The 19,802-nt window shown below is 33.2% G+C and overlaps 1 protein-coding gene across 1 annotated transcript in view; it reads left to right on the top strand.

The window, feature by feature from the left end:
- Positions 1 to 19,802, top strand: part of LOC129221052 (cilia- and flagella-associated protein 44-like) — a 103,270-nt gene that overhangs the window by 71,045 nt on the left and 12,423 nt on the right. Inside the window, exons 22-24 of the mRNA XM_054855489.1 lie at positions 1,560 to 1,563; positions 1,634 to 1,884; positions 11,307 to 12,730. Of these exons, the coding sequence (XP_054711464.1) occupies positions 1,560 to 1,563; positions 1,634 to 1,884; positions 11,307 to 12,730 (1,679 nt within the window). The remainder of the gene's footprint in view (positions 1 to 1,559; positions 1,564 to 1,633; positions 1,885 to 11,306; positions 12,731 to 19,802) is intronic.

Raw genomic sequence — 19,802 nt, forward strand, 5'->3', positions numbered from 1 at the left:
AAGACGAAAAAAAAGGTGAAGGTTGTGCGTTTTTTTTCTTGGGGAGTTGAATGAAAAAAAAAGAAGAATGAAGTATGACATTAGTATGAATTAGTATGACAAGCTTCCTAAATGTAGTTAGTGTGATGCTGCAATTAAATTAGGGATTTCTCAATTTTTACTTTCAAAATCTCTTTCTCAAACAACAATAAGTCAATATTGTAATAGCCTTGTGAAATTTTAAAAATGTACCTTATGTAAGTGAAAATGTCAACTGTATTTTGCAACTGAACTAAAATTAATACAACTAGACTAAAAATAAAATACAACTAATTGTAATTTATTTCTTTTATAGAGTATTTATACTTAAAAAACCTTTTTTTTTTTTCAGTGCATGAGTGCCGGTTCATAAAATCAGCCGCTTTATAAAATCAAATGTCAGTGGCGTAGCTAGACCCGACTTTCGGGGGGGGGTTAGTTCTTTTATATATATCTATATATATATATATATATATATATAATATATATATATATATATATATATATATATTATATATATATATATATATATATATATATATATATATATTATATATATATATATATATATATTATATATATATTATATATATATATATATATATATATATATATATATATATATATATATATATGTGTGTGTGTAATCGCTTGGAATTTTTTCCTTTTCTTCTTTTTTTTTCTTTCTCTTCTCTCTTCTTTTTCTCTTTTTTTTTTTGAGACTAACTTTTCGGGGGGGGGGGGGGTTTGTCCCCAAAACCCCCCCCTTAGCTACGCCCCTGTCAAATGTCTCAGAACGAATGTGATTTTAATAAGCGGCGGGCACTGTACTACACTTTAACATGTGCAACTTTTGTAGTTATGAGATGATTCAGACTAGAGTGCTTTTCAACCTGTGGTCCATGAGAAATTTTCATGTGGTCAGCAAGCTGCTAGTGAAAACTAATTTTGGGAAAAAATTATACTCATGTTCATCTTTGTATTATCTTGTCTATAACTTGCAACATTTTAGCTCCATTCTGTTATTCAAGATATTAGATATTAGGAAAAATTATTATTTTAGCAGGTCAGTGGAACCTTGGAACAGCTTACACCGGAAGGGGTGGTAATGAGCAAGGGAGTAGATAGTTTTAAGAGGGCCATTGATCTTCACTGGGGTTTGTAAATTGACTAGGACCAGCCTAGCTGGGCCCAGAGCATGTTGCTGGTCATCGTATTTGTATTTGTATAAGGAGTCATATGACACTTATTTTTATCAATGAATAAAAATAAAACGTACGAAGGAAGACATTAACACTTTACTTTTTTTTAACACTATGAATTATGCTTGTATTCTTTCTTCGGAAGTCTTCAAAGAGGGATGTCTTTCTGAAATCTTTGAAAACTATTGCTTTTTTACCCTATTTTGCTAGAATGATTCAGAAGCAAATTTTAGGTTTTTTTTCATTATTTTTGTTATTAATTCAATAAAAAAATTGATTCTTTTTCACTTTAAAGCTAAAAAATTGCTTTAAGAGATAATTTTTGGTTTTATATTCCAGCTTTGTTTGATTTTTAATTAGACTGTAATTTGTTTGCGACTAACTACTAATGATTGTAAACTGTTAATGTTTAGATGAATCAAGCAGTGAAAGTACTGATAGTGAAGAGAACAACAGCAAAGATATTGATCCAAGCAAAGTTGACCAAAATCTACTCATGATAGTCACGCTTCTACAAATGAAAAGGCAAGATGTTGATGGTAGTATAAAGAAATTAAAACGCCAAGTTCGTCAAATCAACATGAAAGAAAGTGCAATTAAAAAACGAATTGAGAAAACTAATGAAGCAATGTGTCAAGTGGTTGGTGAAATTAATCGTGTTCAGGTGAATATTTCAACTCTCATTTATATTTTGTGAATACATTTTCATTGTTGAATGCCATTTGTTGAAGTGAATGCTAATTTTACACTAAAAAATGGCGCTAAAAACTAAAGCTGTGAGTGTCTATTCAAATTTCAATTCTGTTAGAGATAGTGTTATTGACTTTATAATTTTGACCTTAAAGACCCTGATTTTTGAAAGATATTTTGTTTGTGACAAATATAGTTATATTGCACTGAATAGTATGTATGACATTAAACTAAAGAAAATGTGAATGATTGAGTAACTTTGATGGCTTAATTTATTTTAACATGCAAGTCATATATCTGCGTACTTACTTTTCACTAAACTTATTTGTACAGTTGGTTCTCTGTTTAACGGCACTCTAATTAACAACTTTCTCTGTCTAAAGAGGACTTTTCACTGTCCCAGATGCTCCACTGTAGCTTTAGAAGCATTCTATTCAAAAATGCTTTCTACTTAAAAATGATTTTTTTTTTTTGTGGTCCCTTGAAAATTGTTAAATAGAGAATCAACTGCATTTTTATATTTATTTATTCATTGCTTTTTAATTTAATTTTTGCGAATCTCCATTTGAATAACCTACCAGCCACAACCATGCTGGTGCCTTAGTGACTTTAATTCTTTAGTATAAAATAAATCATTCGCATAGAAAACACAAAATCCTCAAACTATATTGCCATTGGGTGATTCCATTTTAAATCAACAAATGGGGTTCACCATTTTTGATCTTGATGAAAATTTGCATGTGCATTCCTTTTATTTTCTAGACGTCAAAAAAATATTTTATTTTAAAAAAATTTACCCTTTGATATATATAGACCCTTTTTGTTGTTGGCAACAGCAAAAATAGAGCATTTTGATGCTTTGTCTTATGGACAACAACTTTTTTTCTATCAAAGCTTTTGAGCTCAAACATAGCTCATTGGAAAGCTAAGAAAAAGATCTTTTCATATATGATGTCAATAAATTTCAGATTTAAAAAAAAAAAAAAAAAAAACAATTTTTTTTCAAGGTCAAAGTTTGCGATGAAAAACTATTTTTTTACCACTTTTGAAAATTAAAAACCCATGAAGGGTCTAGAATAACAAGCCCTATTTTTTCATCACATATTTATATGCATGGCTACTTATTGTATAAAAATAATTGGCTTGTTACTCCGACCCCTTTGTGAGATATGCTCCCCCAAAGTTGCAAATTTTCAAAAAAAATCCAGTTTTCAACGCTAAAAAAATGCATGTGGGGGGGCTAGATAAAAAAAATTTTTATTTGTGGTATTTCAAGTACTTTTTACCAGCTTTCTAACAAAATAAAAGTTGCTTTGTTATTCAAAGGCGTTTGCCAAATGTAAGGGTCTGAATTTCTAAATAATTGCACTGGAACAACGTAATTTTTTTTTTTCACTTTTTAATCTTAGTTTTTTATTGAAACGTGCGCTCCCCTTGTAAGAATTTTTGGTTAAGTGTTGTGAAAAATTTGGAACACCTGAAGAGCCACCATTTTATTGCCAGTAAGCAAGCAGAGTTTTTAAAAAAAAAAAAAAAAAAACGCTCTGGATAAGGGCATGGGCGCCCATAGGCAAAATTTTCAGGGGTGAGGGGGACTCATATATTTTCCTCATGGTTTAGCAAGATATTTTTCCTGTAGAAGCCGATTTCAGTACCGATTAGAGTCAATAAAATTTAACATTTTTAAAAATAACTTATTCGTTAGTGGCAAAAGAAGAAATGTTCTACAGTACTAAAAGCAAGGAATTTCCAATTTATAAGGGGGGGGGAGTGAGCCCCTACTTGCCCCTCCCCCCACCTACCATATGGGCACCCTTGGATAAGGTAGAAGTTTTGGTACTTGGAGACTTCTCAGAAAAACTTTCTTGTGTTGTCCAAGATGAGGTCCAGACCTATCACTGGTCAGGTGTTCAATGCACACTTCATCCTTTTGTTGTATACTGGCAAAAAAATGGAAATGTTCAAGCTGAAAGTTTTTGCTTTGTAAGTGATTACCTGGATCACAACACTACCGCAAAGATCCTTGTTGAAAAAATTATGGCAAACCACCCTTCAGTTTCAAAATTAACCTACTTTTCAGATAGGTCTGCTGCACAGTATAAAAACAGAAAGAACTTCATTAACCTCAGCCAAAAAAGCAGAGTGGCATTTTTTTGCTACGTCCCATGGGAAAGGCTCATGCGATTGGATTGATGGAACAGTAAGGAGGCTAGTTCGAAAGGTTAGTTTACAGTTCCCAATTAATAATCAAATCTTAATTCAGGGTTGGCAAGTTTCTGCCGAGGTGGTTAAAACCACTGGTAGAAACCGGTTAAAACCGCATGGCAAAAACCACTTTCTGCCATATTTGTGGCAGAAACTGGCAAAAACTCACAAAATGAAAAATTAATTCTTTAAATACAACAGAAAATACATGGAAAAAATAATTAATTGTTAAGCACTGTAATTTTATTGCAAAATTATCACAATTCAAAATCAAATGTTACATTGTTGGGACCCTGCAATTGCGTCTTCGAAAAGGTGGGTTCTAAAATCTAAACACGTTCTCAATTTAATATGCACAAATGAGAAACTTAAGAATATTCTTGAAACAGAAGAACTAGCAGACAATGCATCAAGAAGCAAACAATGTTTGTGAAACTTTCATCTATTGTATTACTGGTCCACCATGTAGTAACTGGGGTTGTGGTAAAAATTTGACTAGAAAAATAAGTTTTGAGTAATGGGGCCAATTTGTTTTGCAAAGCCGTGACATTAGGTACAAAATTCTAGGCAAGTAAAATTCTGGCACTTTCTTCTTGAAGCTCATGACATTATAATTTCAATCACAAACAATTTAGAGGAAGCATATAACTGAGCAAATTACAATCAGTAATGCCTGTTTAATGTAACTCCTCTTTTCTAAGCTCTCCCGTATGATTTTTTATCCTTTGTTAAATTAATCCAAATACTATGAGCCTCTGTAATTGAAAAGTTCACTTTCTGAACTAAATCAAGGGCACTAGCATTGGATTTTATTTTTTAAAATGATGAAATGATGTTTAATTTTTTAGTTTACTTAAACAAATATCATTTGTTAATTACTTGAGTTATTAAAGACACTTTTAAGTTTTTGCCAGTTTCTGCCGCTTTTTACCGGTTATAACCAGTTTCTGCCACTGGCACGGCAAAAACTAGTTTCTGCCGGCAGAAAACCAACCCTGTCTTAAATCCATTAGATGTACATGATTATTGCACCGAACATATTAATGGTTTAACAATTTTCTATGTTTCCTGTGATGATGTTAACATAGTAGCAAAGGATCTCGAAAAAAGATATAAAGCAGCACTGCCACTACCCCAAACTGTCTTTTCGCTGCTACATCCCTATCAACAGACATATCATTCATGTCAGAAGTGCATCTGTTCCCTCAGATTTTACAATTTTTCTGGTCATGAAAGACCAACCTGCTGAACAAAAAGCAAGAATACAATCGAAATTATCAGATTATGTTTGCTGTGTGTATGATAGTGACTTGTGGCTAGGAGAAGTGTTGAAAGTAAAAGCATTCAATGTAGAAGAAGAATACAGGATCCAATTTTTCATCCTAAAGGGCCTGTAACATCATTTAACTAGTATGTTGTGGCCATCACGAAACTTTCTTCTATATTTTTCTTTTTTTTCTGATCCCTCCCCATGCTTGACGAGGAAGCAATATTCCCAACAAAAACGAAATTACACATGCAAAAACTTGACGACTATCCCGATGTCTGAACTATTGCAAAAGCAAAGCAAAGAGCGAAAATTGAAAGTTATTTTAAAAGCCTTGCTTGAATGAATTACAAATATTTTATTTGTTAACAAACATAAGATGGCAACAGTTAAAAATTTTAAATCATTGTGATAATATTTCCGATCATTTCCATACAATTAAAATCACGAGAAATACGCAGACGACAATCTATTACGATTTATCTTTCTTATTGTTGCATTAATAAAAATATTTTTATTCGCAAAAAAAAAATCAACACCTCTTGGAGCAATCGGCGTCAAAATAGAACCAAAGCCTGTTTACATATGGATTCACATATATTCCAAATTTCAACCAGAACGTAGCATTACTTCTTGAGATAGGGCACTCAAAATGGAAAAAAAGAACGGGTGATTGCGCTACCTCCTTTTTAGCTGTTGACACAAAAATAAAATCAGTTCTTATACCCACTAAGGGCTACTTGCCGATAAATTTTTCTTTCATTCCGTTCATTATTTCTTGAGATACAGCAGTCACAATTGACGACAAAAAACGTTCTATAGCTCAACCCCCGTTTGAGTTATTGACACCAAAATTGAATCAGCACCTGTTCCTGTTAATACCAACATATGGACCAAATTTTGTTTGATTCCGCCAGTAACTTCCTGAGGAATAGCAAGCACGCGTAACTCGAAAAACGTCCCATTGCTGAACCCCCCTTGGAGGAATTCGCGCCAAAAACTAATGGGCACAAGTTCACATAGGGGCACATATGTGTACTAAATTTCGTTCGATTTCATGCGGTAGTTTTTGTTGTAGAGCGGCCACAAAAAACTGGTCACACACAGACGTGACACACATACATACACACACACATACATACATACACACACACACACAGACAGACAGACATTTTCCAAAAATGGTCGAAATGGACTCAGCACACCTCAAAACGTTCGAATCCGTCAAAATTCGAAATTCGAAAATTTGCACGAATCCAATACTTTCTTCTATATATTAGATATAGAAGAAAGTAAAAAATCAAGTGATTATGACCAAACTTGGGTTCAGTTGAAAGACATTTTAAAAATCTTGATTGCATCAGAACTATGGTCTGCACAAGGAAGAGGTCACAATATCACACCTGTGATGAGTGAACATTTATCAACTCTTCTCCTTGAAACAAAATACTGAAGAAAACAGCATTGAAAGATTTATGTTCCTAACTGTTAAAAATGTTAAATTGTCTTTTTAAAGTTCAAATACAATACGTCATAACTCTTCAAGTCTTTTTTTTTTAAAACCATTTAAAGCAAAGAATAAGGTATATAATTACATTTCAATAAAAACCTAAGATTAAAAAGTGGAAAAAAAAATGCGTTGTTTTAGTGAAATTATTTGAAAATTCAGACCCTTATATCTGCCAAACACCTTTGAATAACAAAGCAACTTTTATTTTGTTAGAAAGCTGGTAAAAAGTACTTAAAATACCACAAATAAAAAAAAAATTATCTGCCCCCCCTCCCCCCCACATGCATTTTTTTAGCGTTGAAAACTGGATTTTTTTGAAAATTTGCAACTTTGGGGGGAGCATATCTCATAAAGGGGTCGGAGTAACAAGCCAATTATTTTTATACAATAAGTAGCCATGCATATAAATATGTGATGAAAAAATAGGGCTTGTTATTCTAGACCCTTCATGGGTTTTTTAATTTTCAAAAGTGGTAAAAAAATAATTTTTCATCGCAAACTTTGACCTTGAAAAAATTGGTATTTTTTTTAACCTGAAATTTATTGATATCATATATGAAAAGATCTTTTTCTTAGCTTTCCAATGAGCTATGTTTGAGCTCAAAAGCTTTGATAGAAAAAAGTTATTGTCCATAAGACAAAGCATCAAAATGCCCTTTTGCTGTTGCCAACAACAAAAATGGCCTATATATCAAAGGGTAATTTTTTTTAAAATAAAAAATATATTTTTTGGGGTCTAGGAAATGAAAGGAATGCACATGCAATTTTTCATCAAAATCAAAAATGGTGATGCAACAACTTTTTTGAAAATTTGTTGATTTAAAATGGAATGACCCCATTAGCTTTGACTGTGGTGCCATGTCAACTGTTGAAACAGCTTCTGTTGAAAACACGGGGGTAAAAAGTTTTTAAGAATGTCAGTAATATCTTTGATGAAGGTAACCTTTAATTTTAAAAGATACCAAAATAAACATTTACCTTTTTTTTTTTTTTTTTTCATTTTTACGCCATGAAATTTGCTGTTCAATAGAATCCACTGCCCTTTACATTGGTGATTTAACCCTAGAGCTGGTCTTGTTTATTTTACATTTATTTACAAATTTAGTCAAATGATTTCTTTTAATAATTTTTAATTAGTTATACTATAATTTACATAAAGCATTCACAGTTTGATGCAGATAGAACAACCATATGAAAAATTGGTTTTGTGCTGAGAGACCTAAAACATTTGCCATAATTTTATTTAGTTTCCATTTTATTCTTTGATTTTCAGATGGAACAGTACAAATTAATTACAGTCAATTCGCGATAACTCGAAGTCCGATAACTCGAATGTTACTATAACTCGAAGTTTTTATCAGGTCCCGATCCCTTTGTATTTAATTCCATGCTAATTATGCTCAATATCTCGAAGTTAACTTCCTTTAACTCATAGTTTTTTCAATAAATCAAAGATGACTTGAAATTTATTTTGAAAGAAGGAAATATATATATAACTAGCAAAAATACCCGGCGTTGCCTGGGTTAGCAATAATTATGAGATACAATCGTTACTTGCATTTATTTTCTGTTTTAAGTGAAAGAACTTAAAACACACCTTTTCGACGTGACTTAAAATCTAGCTTCTTCCTTACTCATAAAACTAAAGTAGTAGTTAGTAAAAAGAGCAAAATAGTATTCATTTAGAAACGAAAACACGAAATTTAAGCGTATACAAATTTGAAGAATTTCCGAAATATGAAATTAAACTTCACATGTTTAAAAAGATTTATCAGTTAATACTTATTTTTTTTTACATTGAGTCTTACCTTCTCTGTATGTCTATTGAAGAACGAACTGTTTTAAAAAATGTAGCCGCACGCCCGTGATCCCCTTAAACTTGCTTTAGTTATTTTGGAAAATTTTAATTATTGTGGGTTCTAGGTGCGATTTAAAATATTACCGAATTTGCGGGAATCGTTTTGGGATACCTTGGATAATGCTCCCCCTCCTTACTTTGGAAAACGGTATGTTACTAATTTTTGTTAAAGAGATATTGTCGCAATATGCTAAAATACTTTTGGTCACCATAAAATGGCGCTAAACAATTTCATCCGTAATATTTACAAAATAAGTAGTAAAATTTGGCGATGGTTTGAATTTGTGCACAAAGTCACATTAATAGAAGTTTTTGTGCTGTTTATGGATTTGCCTAATTTAGTTGCTGGATTATTTTACAGTAAAAAAAGTTTTTAAAGATTCTTTGATTGACGATATTTTGTTTACATGGTGAAAGCTGACAAACATTATTAAATAGTCTTTGGCTTCAAAAACCGCGACAGTTGAAAAAACTGCCAAATGCATCCGCTACTGAAATCTTTCTGCATAAACTTTGGCAAAGTTTCTGCTGTTAGATTGGATAATGATTAAAAAATCCAATCAGCACAAATAATAAAAAAAACCCTATTAATTACACTAAAGTTCCGTTTAAAGGGAAAATAATCAACCGAATCTATAGTTATTATTAGCCAATCTTGGGGGGAAAACGTTACTTTAAGATTTGACTTGAGAAAAGCCTCAAACAGTCAGACGAAACACAAAAACATTCAACAATTCTAACTATGAACTCAGAGTTGAGATGATACACTAAATAATGAATTGGGTTGAGGAAAACCTTCGAACATGGAACAAAAAAAGCCCATAACTCGTTTTTCATACAACTTAGAACTTTCTAACAGATGCCATCTTCAGCAGAAAAATAAGCGCTTTCAATGGACACATAATTTTAATATGTGCACGTATTTTTTAACCGTCATATCGGGGTATTTATGCGAAAATTTGGACAAATTAGAATAAAAAAGGAACTATCAATCGGATTTTTATCGAACTGGTCTACAAACCTCCCCAGTACCAAAAAGAACAAACGGTGAAAGTTTCAGCCAAATCTGCCGGGTAGTTTCTGAGATCTTAGGGAACAAATTTACCAAAGTCCATTTTTATATATAAAGATTCAAGTGATTATTAGAGAAGAATTCATTCACCTTCACTTGCAATTCCTGCACAATAGACCTCTAAAGCAAGGAGAACCTCTTGAGCTAGTGTGCTATAAAGGAGTTACACTAGCGAAAATGAGTATAGCTTGTTTTCATTTGTTGTAATGTACTGTTTACACTTAGACATGTTGCTGGACTACAAATCTGCTTTTTAGCTGTCAAATAGCCAACTCAATATATTGTACCTTTGTTAAAAGGTCGACCTAAGTTAAGATGCATTCCCCATCATTTTTTAGTTCGATCACTTACTTATAAGTTCCCGAGAGAGTTCTCTATAGATGTCTAAGCGAAACCTAAAAACCTTGGATTTAGAAAGTAAAGAAGATCTTATTTATAGCATTCAAAGGTATCCAACAATCAAAAAGAAAGATAATGCATTGAAATAAAGCTCCAAACACTCTACCAACGATATTAAAAGAGAAACTTCAAAAGCGGTACAAATCAATGAATCTGAATTAAAAGCGAATGAAGATGTGCACCTTTCCTGAAGTAGAATCAGCTCTACTCAAGGGATTCGATGGTTTTTAATATTAAAATGTCGAAAACCAAAACTAGTGGTAAGTTGATCTTCCGATAAGTCGAAGTTTTTCGTCGTTCCCCTTCAGATTCGAGTTATCGAGAATTGACTGTATTAAACAAGCTTAGTAATTTGATTTTTTCTTAACATGACGTCGGCACCATGCTAAACTAAAGAATGATAGATCAAGTTTGATGTTTGCCATAGCACTCAACAAGGGTTACTGATTATATTTGCTTCAAATGACAGTTTTTTTACTCTTAAAGTTATCTATAAAAATTAAAGCATTGAAAACAGCAGAACGCATCAAGTGGAGAAAAGTTATATTCAGTGTTTTGGCTTTCCTGAAAAGTGCCAATTTTCACATTCGTTAGTTTAGCATGGTAGCAACGATAAGTAGAAGAACTTGTTGAAACTTTAAAAATAATGATTGCGGGGGGTTTTTTTTTTTTGTAAAATAACAAGGCATTGCTCTTAGTTCGTCTTGTGAATCTTCAGTTAAGCTAGGTTCTATTTTAAGTATCAAACTTTTAAACAGTGGTGTTCCCATAGGGTACATACGCCATATACTCTCAAACCTTTTTTAAAATTATAGCATATACTCTCAAGCTTCAAAAATTTTCATTTAAAATCGGGTCTTATCATCGCATTTTTAAATTTTCCTAAAGCAAAAATAATGTTTTTATGTTAACCTTATTTCTTTATATTTCTGAACACTTAATAAATCAATGCCTTTTGAACACCTTATAATCGCATACACACATTGTGCATAATGGGTTCTGGGAGTATACCCTCAGAAAAATTGATGGGAACATCACTGCTTTTAAATGATTTGAAGTTAATGGAGAATATTTTTCCTCACTAGGAAAAAGGAGAGAGTAGATTGGTGAACCTAAGTTGGCCTGTTATATTATATCCTGAGAACATACATTCTGATTATGTTAATACTCTAGAGACTTCTACAGCTGAGCAAAAAGAGGCAATACTAAGTGAAATGTCCAGAATATCTGAGATTATATCAACTCATAGTGATTTGATTAATAACTATGTGGATGCGTCTGTAAATGCCTTAGGAAATGCCACTGCTTCTGTTGAAGTAAATGATTCAATTGATGTTCTCGTTTTGCTTGATTTTATTGTCGAAGAAGTGTCCACTTCACCGGAAAAATATTTTCTACTCGATGTGTTCAGTGAAGGCAATGTTGAAAATGAAATTGAATTCCAATCTGAAAATAAACTGAGGCAACAAAATTCAGATGAATTGCTCGACAAAGAAACGCTGAATTCTGATGAAGGTGATGAAAAAAAGTATGAAATTACAGGACTTGCTCATGGGGGGAAAAAACAAGAAGTTACAAGAACATGTGTCAGGAAAAAGTCAGAATTAATGAAAATTTTCTTTAAGAAGTCTTTTAATGTTTTCAGAGACATTTTGTCACTGCCTTCGGAACCGGAAATCAAAGAAGTTGTAGATGAAAACAACCTGGAAGATACGTCATTTCATCAGAAACTAAGTGAGCAATCATCAGATACTTATTCCCTATTTCCTTCTGATGAGGAGCTTGAAACAGATCTGAACTTATTTATGAATAGTTTGAATGAGCTAAAAGAAAGTGTGACGTATTTTGTGTCAAGAGATCCGCTCGATGATTCTAATGTCTCCGTCGAAAGAAAGACACATGTGGTTGAATCTTCAAGTTCTAATGAAACCAAAATGGAAGGATTGCTGTTCATAGATTTCGGATCCCTTCTGTTTCGGGATTCTGGATTCGATTATTATATTTGGTGTTTTGAAAACGAAGCGAATAAGTATGTCATTAAATTAAAAGAAAATTCTAGACTTTTTAGCTCTGTGAAGCACCCAATTCAGAAATCGCAGAGTCCAGAACAAAAACTCATTTCACGACTTTTAGAAGATTTTTGGGCTGGTAAAGAGCATTCTGTTGCGTTTAGAGAGAATGACAAACCCAATAATCCAGAATTTCGAACTTTGAAGGGTGGTGGATTGTGTGTGTCTCTTTCTTCTCTGAGAGAACTTCAAAAAGACGATCCGATTTTTTTCCCATACCCTTATTTTTTTCAGAAATTTGAGCAGTATGCAGAAGTTGCTGAAAAACCTCAAAGTATCAATATTTCTATTGTTAGAGAAGAAGAAATTAGTAGTTTTTATCGTATTCCCTCAAAATCCATTGCAGACTATCTCATTGTTGATGTAAGAAATGTTACTGGGAGGCTGCAGTCTTTTAATGCTATTAGAGAATCAACTACTGAGCTCCAACATGAAATGAGGTAAAAAATTTGAACATTTTTGTTTCATTCAGTTATAATGTAATAAATATTATATTTTAGTTTGAAATTACCTTCAATTTCATTGGATTTTTTTTTCTTGCTTGATTATTTTTGATAACTGTTTGCTATGTGGCATCATAAATGTGTGTAGTAAAGAGGGTTTCAAATTCGAATAAAATACTGAAAATTAAAAGAAAATAAATACAGGGGTTGAATATAATGCTTTTTCTCTAAGCTGTATGCACACTGTTGTAGTTTGGAAAAATTATTTGGGGAACTCATCTTTGGGTTTGGGGGTGCTCAGTAATAGAAAATGTGCTTGGAAAATAATTTGTGCATTACATTTGCATTATTTTTTCAATTAAAATATATATGAGGCAGTGAGAAGCAAAGGGATGTAAGTGGCAAAATTAAAAATTTGGAGATAACCAGCACAAATGATAGGAGAATCTCTCCTCTGTCTTTGTGTAAGAGATAGTACTATTAGCCCTGGTAGAGCCTGCTGTACAGCATGATTTAGGGGGGGAGAATCAATGAAAGCCTTTCTAGAACATTATCTTTATAGTCTTTTACTCGAAACTTGAAAATGTCCACTTGCATCCCTTTGCTTCTCACTGCCTCATATATATTTCGGGGGACGATGTCCCTATCAGTTCTTTTCCAACTACAGCACAGAGAAATACAAATACAAATACAAATGTGACGACCAGCAACAGGCTCTGGGCCCAGCTAGGCTGGTCCTAGTCAATTAATTAGTCCCCAATGAAGATCAATGGCCCTATTAAAGCTATCCACTCCCTTGCTCATTACCGCCTCTTCCGGTAAGCTATTCCAAGTGCCCACGACCCTGCTAAAGTAGTAGTTTTTCCTGATTTCCAAGTTAGCCTGAGATTTAAATAGCTTAAAACAATGACCCCTTGTCCTGCTTTCCCCGCAAAAATTTAATCCATTTACATCTTTCATTTTGATAAATTTAAATAACTGAATCATGTCCCCTCTGACTCTCCTTTGCTCCAGGCTATACATATTAAGCCTATTAAGTCTGATATCATAACCTAAATCTGAAAGTCCCTTACTAGTCTAGTTACCCTTCTTTGAACCCCTTCCAACACACAAATATCTTTCCTCGGATAAGGAGACCAAAACTGCATATCATGCTCCAAAAATGGGGGCTTACTAAACTCCTATATAAAGGCAGAAGAACCTTCTTAGATTTGTTTGAAATAGATCTATTGATAAACCCAAGCATTTTGTTGGCTTTGTTACTAGCAATACTGCACTGTTGACTAAACTTGAAGTCCTGATTTATAAAGATACCCAGATCCATAACATTTTCTGCCTGATTTATGACTGAACCCTGTAAACGATATCTCATACGCTTATTTCCATGACCTAAGTGTAGCACTTGCCATACCCCATTTATCTGCCCACTTAGTAATATGATCTAAATCCTCTTGCAGCTGTTTTACTTGTTCTTCATTTTTGACAATCCCCATAACTTTTACATCGTCAGCAAAACAATTCATGCTTCCAGAAATATTTTCATTGATGTCGTTCATAAATACAATAAACAAAAGAGGCCCTAAAACTGATCCCTGAGGAACCCCGCTTAAAACATCACTCCAATTCGAATGATTTCCTCTCACAACTACTCTTTGCTTCCTACCAGTAAGCCATTTTCTAACCCAAAGTAAAGTTTTTCCTCCTATTCCTATGTCAGCTAACTTGCTGAGAAGAGCAACATGCGGTACCTTATATGTATATTAAAACAAAAGTAAGTAAATCTAATGAAAATATTTTTAATTTCTATATAATACTATTAAATTTTTTTCAACAATTTGAAATTTTAATATTTTCAATTGTGTACCATTTTTTAAAAAACGTATTTTACTGAAAAGTTTCTTTTTTTCCCCACCTAAGATCAAGGTGTATATGTAAAAATTTGATTGAAATTAATACATTTGTAGATTTACTTTGTGTCAATGAACAATAATTATTTCACCTCTCGAATGTAGGAAGAAATAATACTAAATAAAATTACTATATCTTGGGCTTTAGAAACCTACGCCTAATCATTTTTTGCTCCAACCGGCGTCAGAAAAGTTAAGACTTTTCAGCAATGTACTTTTCAGAAATATGTATTCAATCCAAGATATTAAAATTTGAGGTCTATTAATTTCAAATTATTCAAAAAAAAAAAAAAAAGCTTCAAGAAAAGTTTGCTTATTTTTATGCTTCTACTCTAAATCATGTAGAACTGAATCTGTAATAAGACTGAATAGGCAGCGGCTTAGGGCAACAAGTTATTTCAGACTTTTCATGCATGACATTTAATAATTTTTTAGAGCTTTGCTACTTACGTGCATAAACAAATGACTGGGCCAGTGTTGAAAGAATTACCCTCTTCTCCCCTATGTGATTTTGGAGTAATCTTACTTAATCTGTTTCCAATTTGCCCGCATGTGTGGGTAATCCGTTTGCAATAATTAGCTTTTACTTATGATGTTACCGTTTCAGCATAGTTTAAATGTATGCGAGTTTTATTGATATCTTTAAGTTATTATTATTATTATTTAGTTATTATTTGCAAGGTTCAGTCATTAGTCAGGCAGACAAAGTTACTGATTTGGGGGTCTTAATAAGTCAGGATTTAAAGTTCAGCCAACAGTGCAGCATTGCTAGTAACAAGGCCAATAAGATGCTTGGGTTTATCAATAGATCTATTTCAAACAAATCTAAAGAAGTTCTTCTGCCCTTATATAGAAGTTTGGTAAGACCTCATTTGGAGTATGCTGTTCAGTTTTGGTCTCCTTATCTTAAGAGAGATATTAATGTATTGCAAAGGATTCAAAGGCAAGCTACAAGGCTAATAAATGGACTTTCTCACTTAGATTATGATTTCAGGCTTAGAAGGCTTAAAATGTACAGTCTTGAGCAAAAAAGAGACCGAGGGGACATGATTCAGCTGTTTAAATTTATTAAAACGAAAGATGTTACGGGGCTGAAGTTTAGCACTGAAAACAGGACAAGGGGTCATTGTTTTAAGCTATTTAAATCTCAGGCTAACATGGATATTAGGAAAAATTATTATTTTAGCAGGGTAGTGGAACCTTGGAACAGCTTACCGGAAGAGGTGGTAATGAGCAAGGGAGTAGATAGTTTTAAGAGGGCCATTGATCTTCACTGGGGATTATAAATTGACTAGGACCAGTCTAGCTGGGCCCAGAGCCTGTTGCTGGTCGTCACTTTTGTATTTGTATTTAAGCAATTGCATACACTAGCATTGTTTTTTTCTGATTTTGTGGATTATCCGCGATTTCGCTTATCCGCGTTCACCGTGCCACCTAATTCCACGGATAATCAGGAGTTTACTGTACTCGTCTTAGGAACGACATTAAGCCATTAGAAAGGGTTAAAAAGAGAGCTAGAAGGTTAATAAATGAGCTTTCAAATTTAGATTGTTATTCCTGGCTTACTACCAAACGGCACGACCTTGAGGGTCACGGATCTGGAGGAAACTCTGGATTTGGGTTGCTTCCCACTAGATATGAGCCCAGGTAAAGCAATTGGACTGCATAGGTCCTAGTTCAGCCATAATGGGGGTCAAAAAATTCTAGTTTAGCTCCGAAATGCAATGGTTTTCCCTTGGAAATTAACCTATTTTTACTCTTTTCTTGATACTGCATGGCAGTGTCACTCAACTGAACGCATTCACAGTACAGAATAAATTCTACCGCCCCTAGGTTGTACTAACAAGAGACGCGACAGATGTTAGGAGAGCAAATATTGTCCAAAATTTCAAATTCCAAAGAAAACGTTATTGCAGTTTCGGAGTCAAACCAACAAAGTTGGTCCTTCCTTGCAGCCGAACTAAAGCCTACGTGCTCAAACTTTTTACCTGGGCTCATATCTAGTACGAATTGATCTAAATCCAGAAGTTTTACCCAAATTTATGACGCTCAAGTTCAGGGGCGTAGCTAAGGGGGGGGTTTAGGGGACAAACCCCCCCCCCCCCCCCCCCCCCCGAAAAGTTAGTCTCAAAAAAAAGAGAAAAAGAAGAGAGAAGTGAAAGAAAAAAAAAAGAAGAAAAGGAAAAAATTCCAAGCGATTATACATATATATATATATATATATATATATATATATATATATATATATATATATATATATATATATATATATATATATATATATATATTCTATTCTATTCTATTCTATTCAAGAGTCACACTGACTACAACTGTATTTATGTCGAGGACTGCATACTAAGTGCCTTGCCTACATTATTTTATATACCGATAGATGGCAGCACCATCACCGGATCGAACAGTTAATGAGAATTTAGAACTAGTCCAAGAGTTGGGTCTAGCTACGCCACTGCTCAAGTTTTTGCCGTCTGTACTACTATGATTTGCAGGACTCCAGAATTGCAATGGTGTCTTTATTGGAATTTGAAACTCTGGGGCAATATCTACCCTCCGAAGATATTCTAAGTCTCTTTTCAGTGCAATGAGGAGGAGGGGGATGTTGTGAATGCATTTAATTGACACATACGGCAATGCAAATCAAGAAAGAAAGTTTAATTTCAAAGGAAAAACCATTGCATTTCTGGACTCTAGCAGCAACTTTGGACCCCTGTTGCGGCCGAACTAGGGCCTGTGCTGTCAAACCGCTTTCCCTCGGTTCATATCTAGTGTGAACTGACCTAAATCCAGAATTTCCTCCAGATCTGTGACCCTCAAGGTCATGCTGTTTGATAGTTAGAATGCTCAATATGCATTGTCTTGAACAAAGAAGGACAGTGCTCAGTTTCATGTCATTTCAATTATGGATTTGTATTTTGACCATCAATTTTAGATGCATTACTAGCTGCGTGCCCGGCGTTGCACGGGCTACTTAAAAAATGAAAGAGATGTCCAATTGATGTTTTTGTATTACTCTGACATCAGTTTCTAAAACGCTGAGCAGTAAGTAAATACGCGTAATGCAAGGTTTGCAAAACACCAGTAGAGCATATTTTTGTCAAAAATCTCTTTAACGTTAATCAAGTTATGAGTATTTTCAATTAGCACAAAAGATGAAAATATATGAATTATCAACTATAATCCGTGCTCACGTTAAAATGAATTACATCTGATAGACTATATCTGAACTATTTATGTACAATTACAATCAGCTTTTTACATAGAACTAGCCTGCGTGCCCGGCGTTGCACGGGCTACTTAAAAAATGAAAGAGCTGTTCATTTGATGTTTTTGTATTCAGGGGTCTGGCCAGAGGATATTTGGGTCCGTTAACGGACCCTTCACAAAAATCCGATCAACCAAAACGGACCTTTCACAAAATCCCGATCAAACAAAACGGATCTTTCACAAAATCCCGATCTTACAAAACGGACCCTTCACAAAATTCTAATAAACAAGATCGGATCTGTCACAAATTGTTTATTGAAAGAGCAAATCTGAAAGCAAAATAACTCATATTTCTGTGTATAAATCGATAATTTCTGGAACCTTTTTTTAAGTCAAAATAGAGGGATCAGCTTATACAAAATCGGCTAATTTTGAAAAAAAAAAAAAAACAAAAATCGGCACTCTTGCGATGTTCCGATGCTCCTGCAAGCGATAAATAATTGCTACTGCCAAATAAATATAGTGGTTGTTTGTTTTATCACAGCTAATTAACAGCGGTGTTGTTGTAAACTTTTCTGAAAAGGCATTGGTAAGCACTTTTCTCTGCTCATGATTTAATAAACAATAATAATATATATCTGCAAAATGAACTTAGAACTGCAAAGGGATAGTAAGGGTGAGGAAAAAATATGATCGCTTCAGATATGGTTACCAACTTCAAAACTATCACCACTTAGCGTCTGGCGTTGAACCTTTATAATGAGATTAGAAAATATTCTCATCATTTTGTGGGCTTGTCAATATTTGCGTTTTTACAGTGTGGTGCGATGTTCAATAGTTATTTTGGGAGAGAATTATATGGGTTTTGATTTTTCGATGCTAACAAGGATGATTAACTTTAAGTAAACTCTTTTAATTACCGTTTTTTTTCTTTAGATGTCTACATTTTGAAAAATGCAATCTTTTAACATCCGATATGAGAATCATATTTTGTTCTTTTTTCAAGCTAACTTCGCTTTATTAGGATTCAAATAAATGAAAAGTCTCTTTTTTATTTCTGTTAGAACTCTCATTTCAAGTTTTTAAAGCAAAATTCCATTTTCTGTTATGAGTCAAAAATTAAAATGTTGAATAGATGGTTTATTTTATTATTTTTTTTGGGGGGGGTCAACTGTGTTCACAGATATTAATGATATGTTATCATAGGACTCTAAAATGCAATTTTAAAATAATTTTATCAAAAATATTTCTTTTACAAACCGTTTTTATACTTTTGATGCCTTCACTTTGAGAATTGCGATCTCTTTGCATCCGCTATGGGAATCCGATTTTTCGAATTTTTGATGATTATTACGCTTTGTTAAGAGGTAAACAATTGAAATATCTTTTTTTTGTTAATATCACGGAATTTAAAAGTTAGAAACGAAATTTCGTGCTTTTTAAGAGTGTCTTGGGTCAAAAAGATGAATGCTGAACCCTATTCTGAATTTTGTTTTATTTATTTATATTTTTGTTACAATTATTTTAAATACTGTACAGAAATATATCTAGTATAATTTAACATAATGCAGAATGGTAGATAAATATTGATACTTAAAAGAGCGATGCCCCCCCCCCCCCCCGCCAAATATCAGAAAAAAAATCCAGAATGATTTTCTCGTCATAGAAGAAGAAAACACTCAACTTTAAGTTTAATTGATGCAGTTTGTGCCATCTCTAAATTCTAAAATTTCGTTTTAACAAAAAAAAAAATTTTTTTTTTTTTTTTTTTTTTTTTTTTTTTTTGCGAAATTTTTTGATTTTTCACAAAATTAATTCATTTTTCACAAAATTATTTGATTTTTCACAAAAAACGGACCCTGTGAAAAATCCTGGACAGACCCCTGGTATTATTCTGACATCATTTTCTAAAGCGCTAAGGAGTAAATAATTACGCGTAA

The sequence above is a fragment of the Uloborus diversus genome, chromosome 4 (genome assembly GCF_026930045.1).
Source record: "Uloborus diversus isolate 005 chromosome 4, Udiv.v.3.1, whole genome shotgun sequence".
NCBI lineage: Eukaryota > Metazoa > Arthropoda > Arachnida > Araneae > Uloboridae > Uloborus > Uloborus diversus.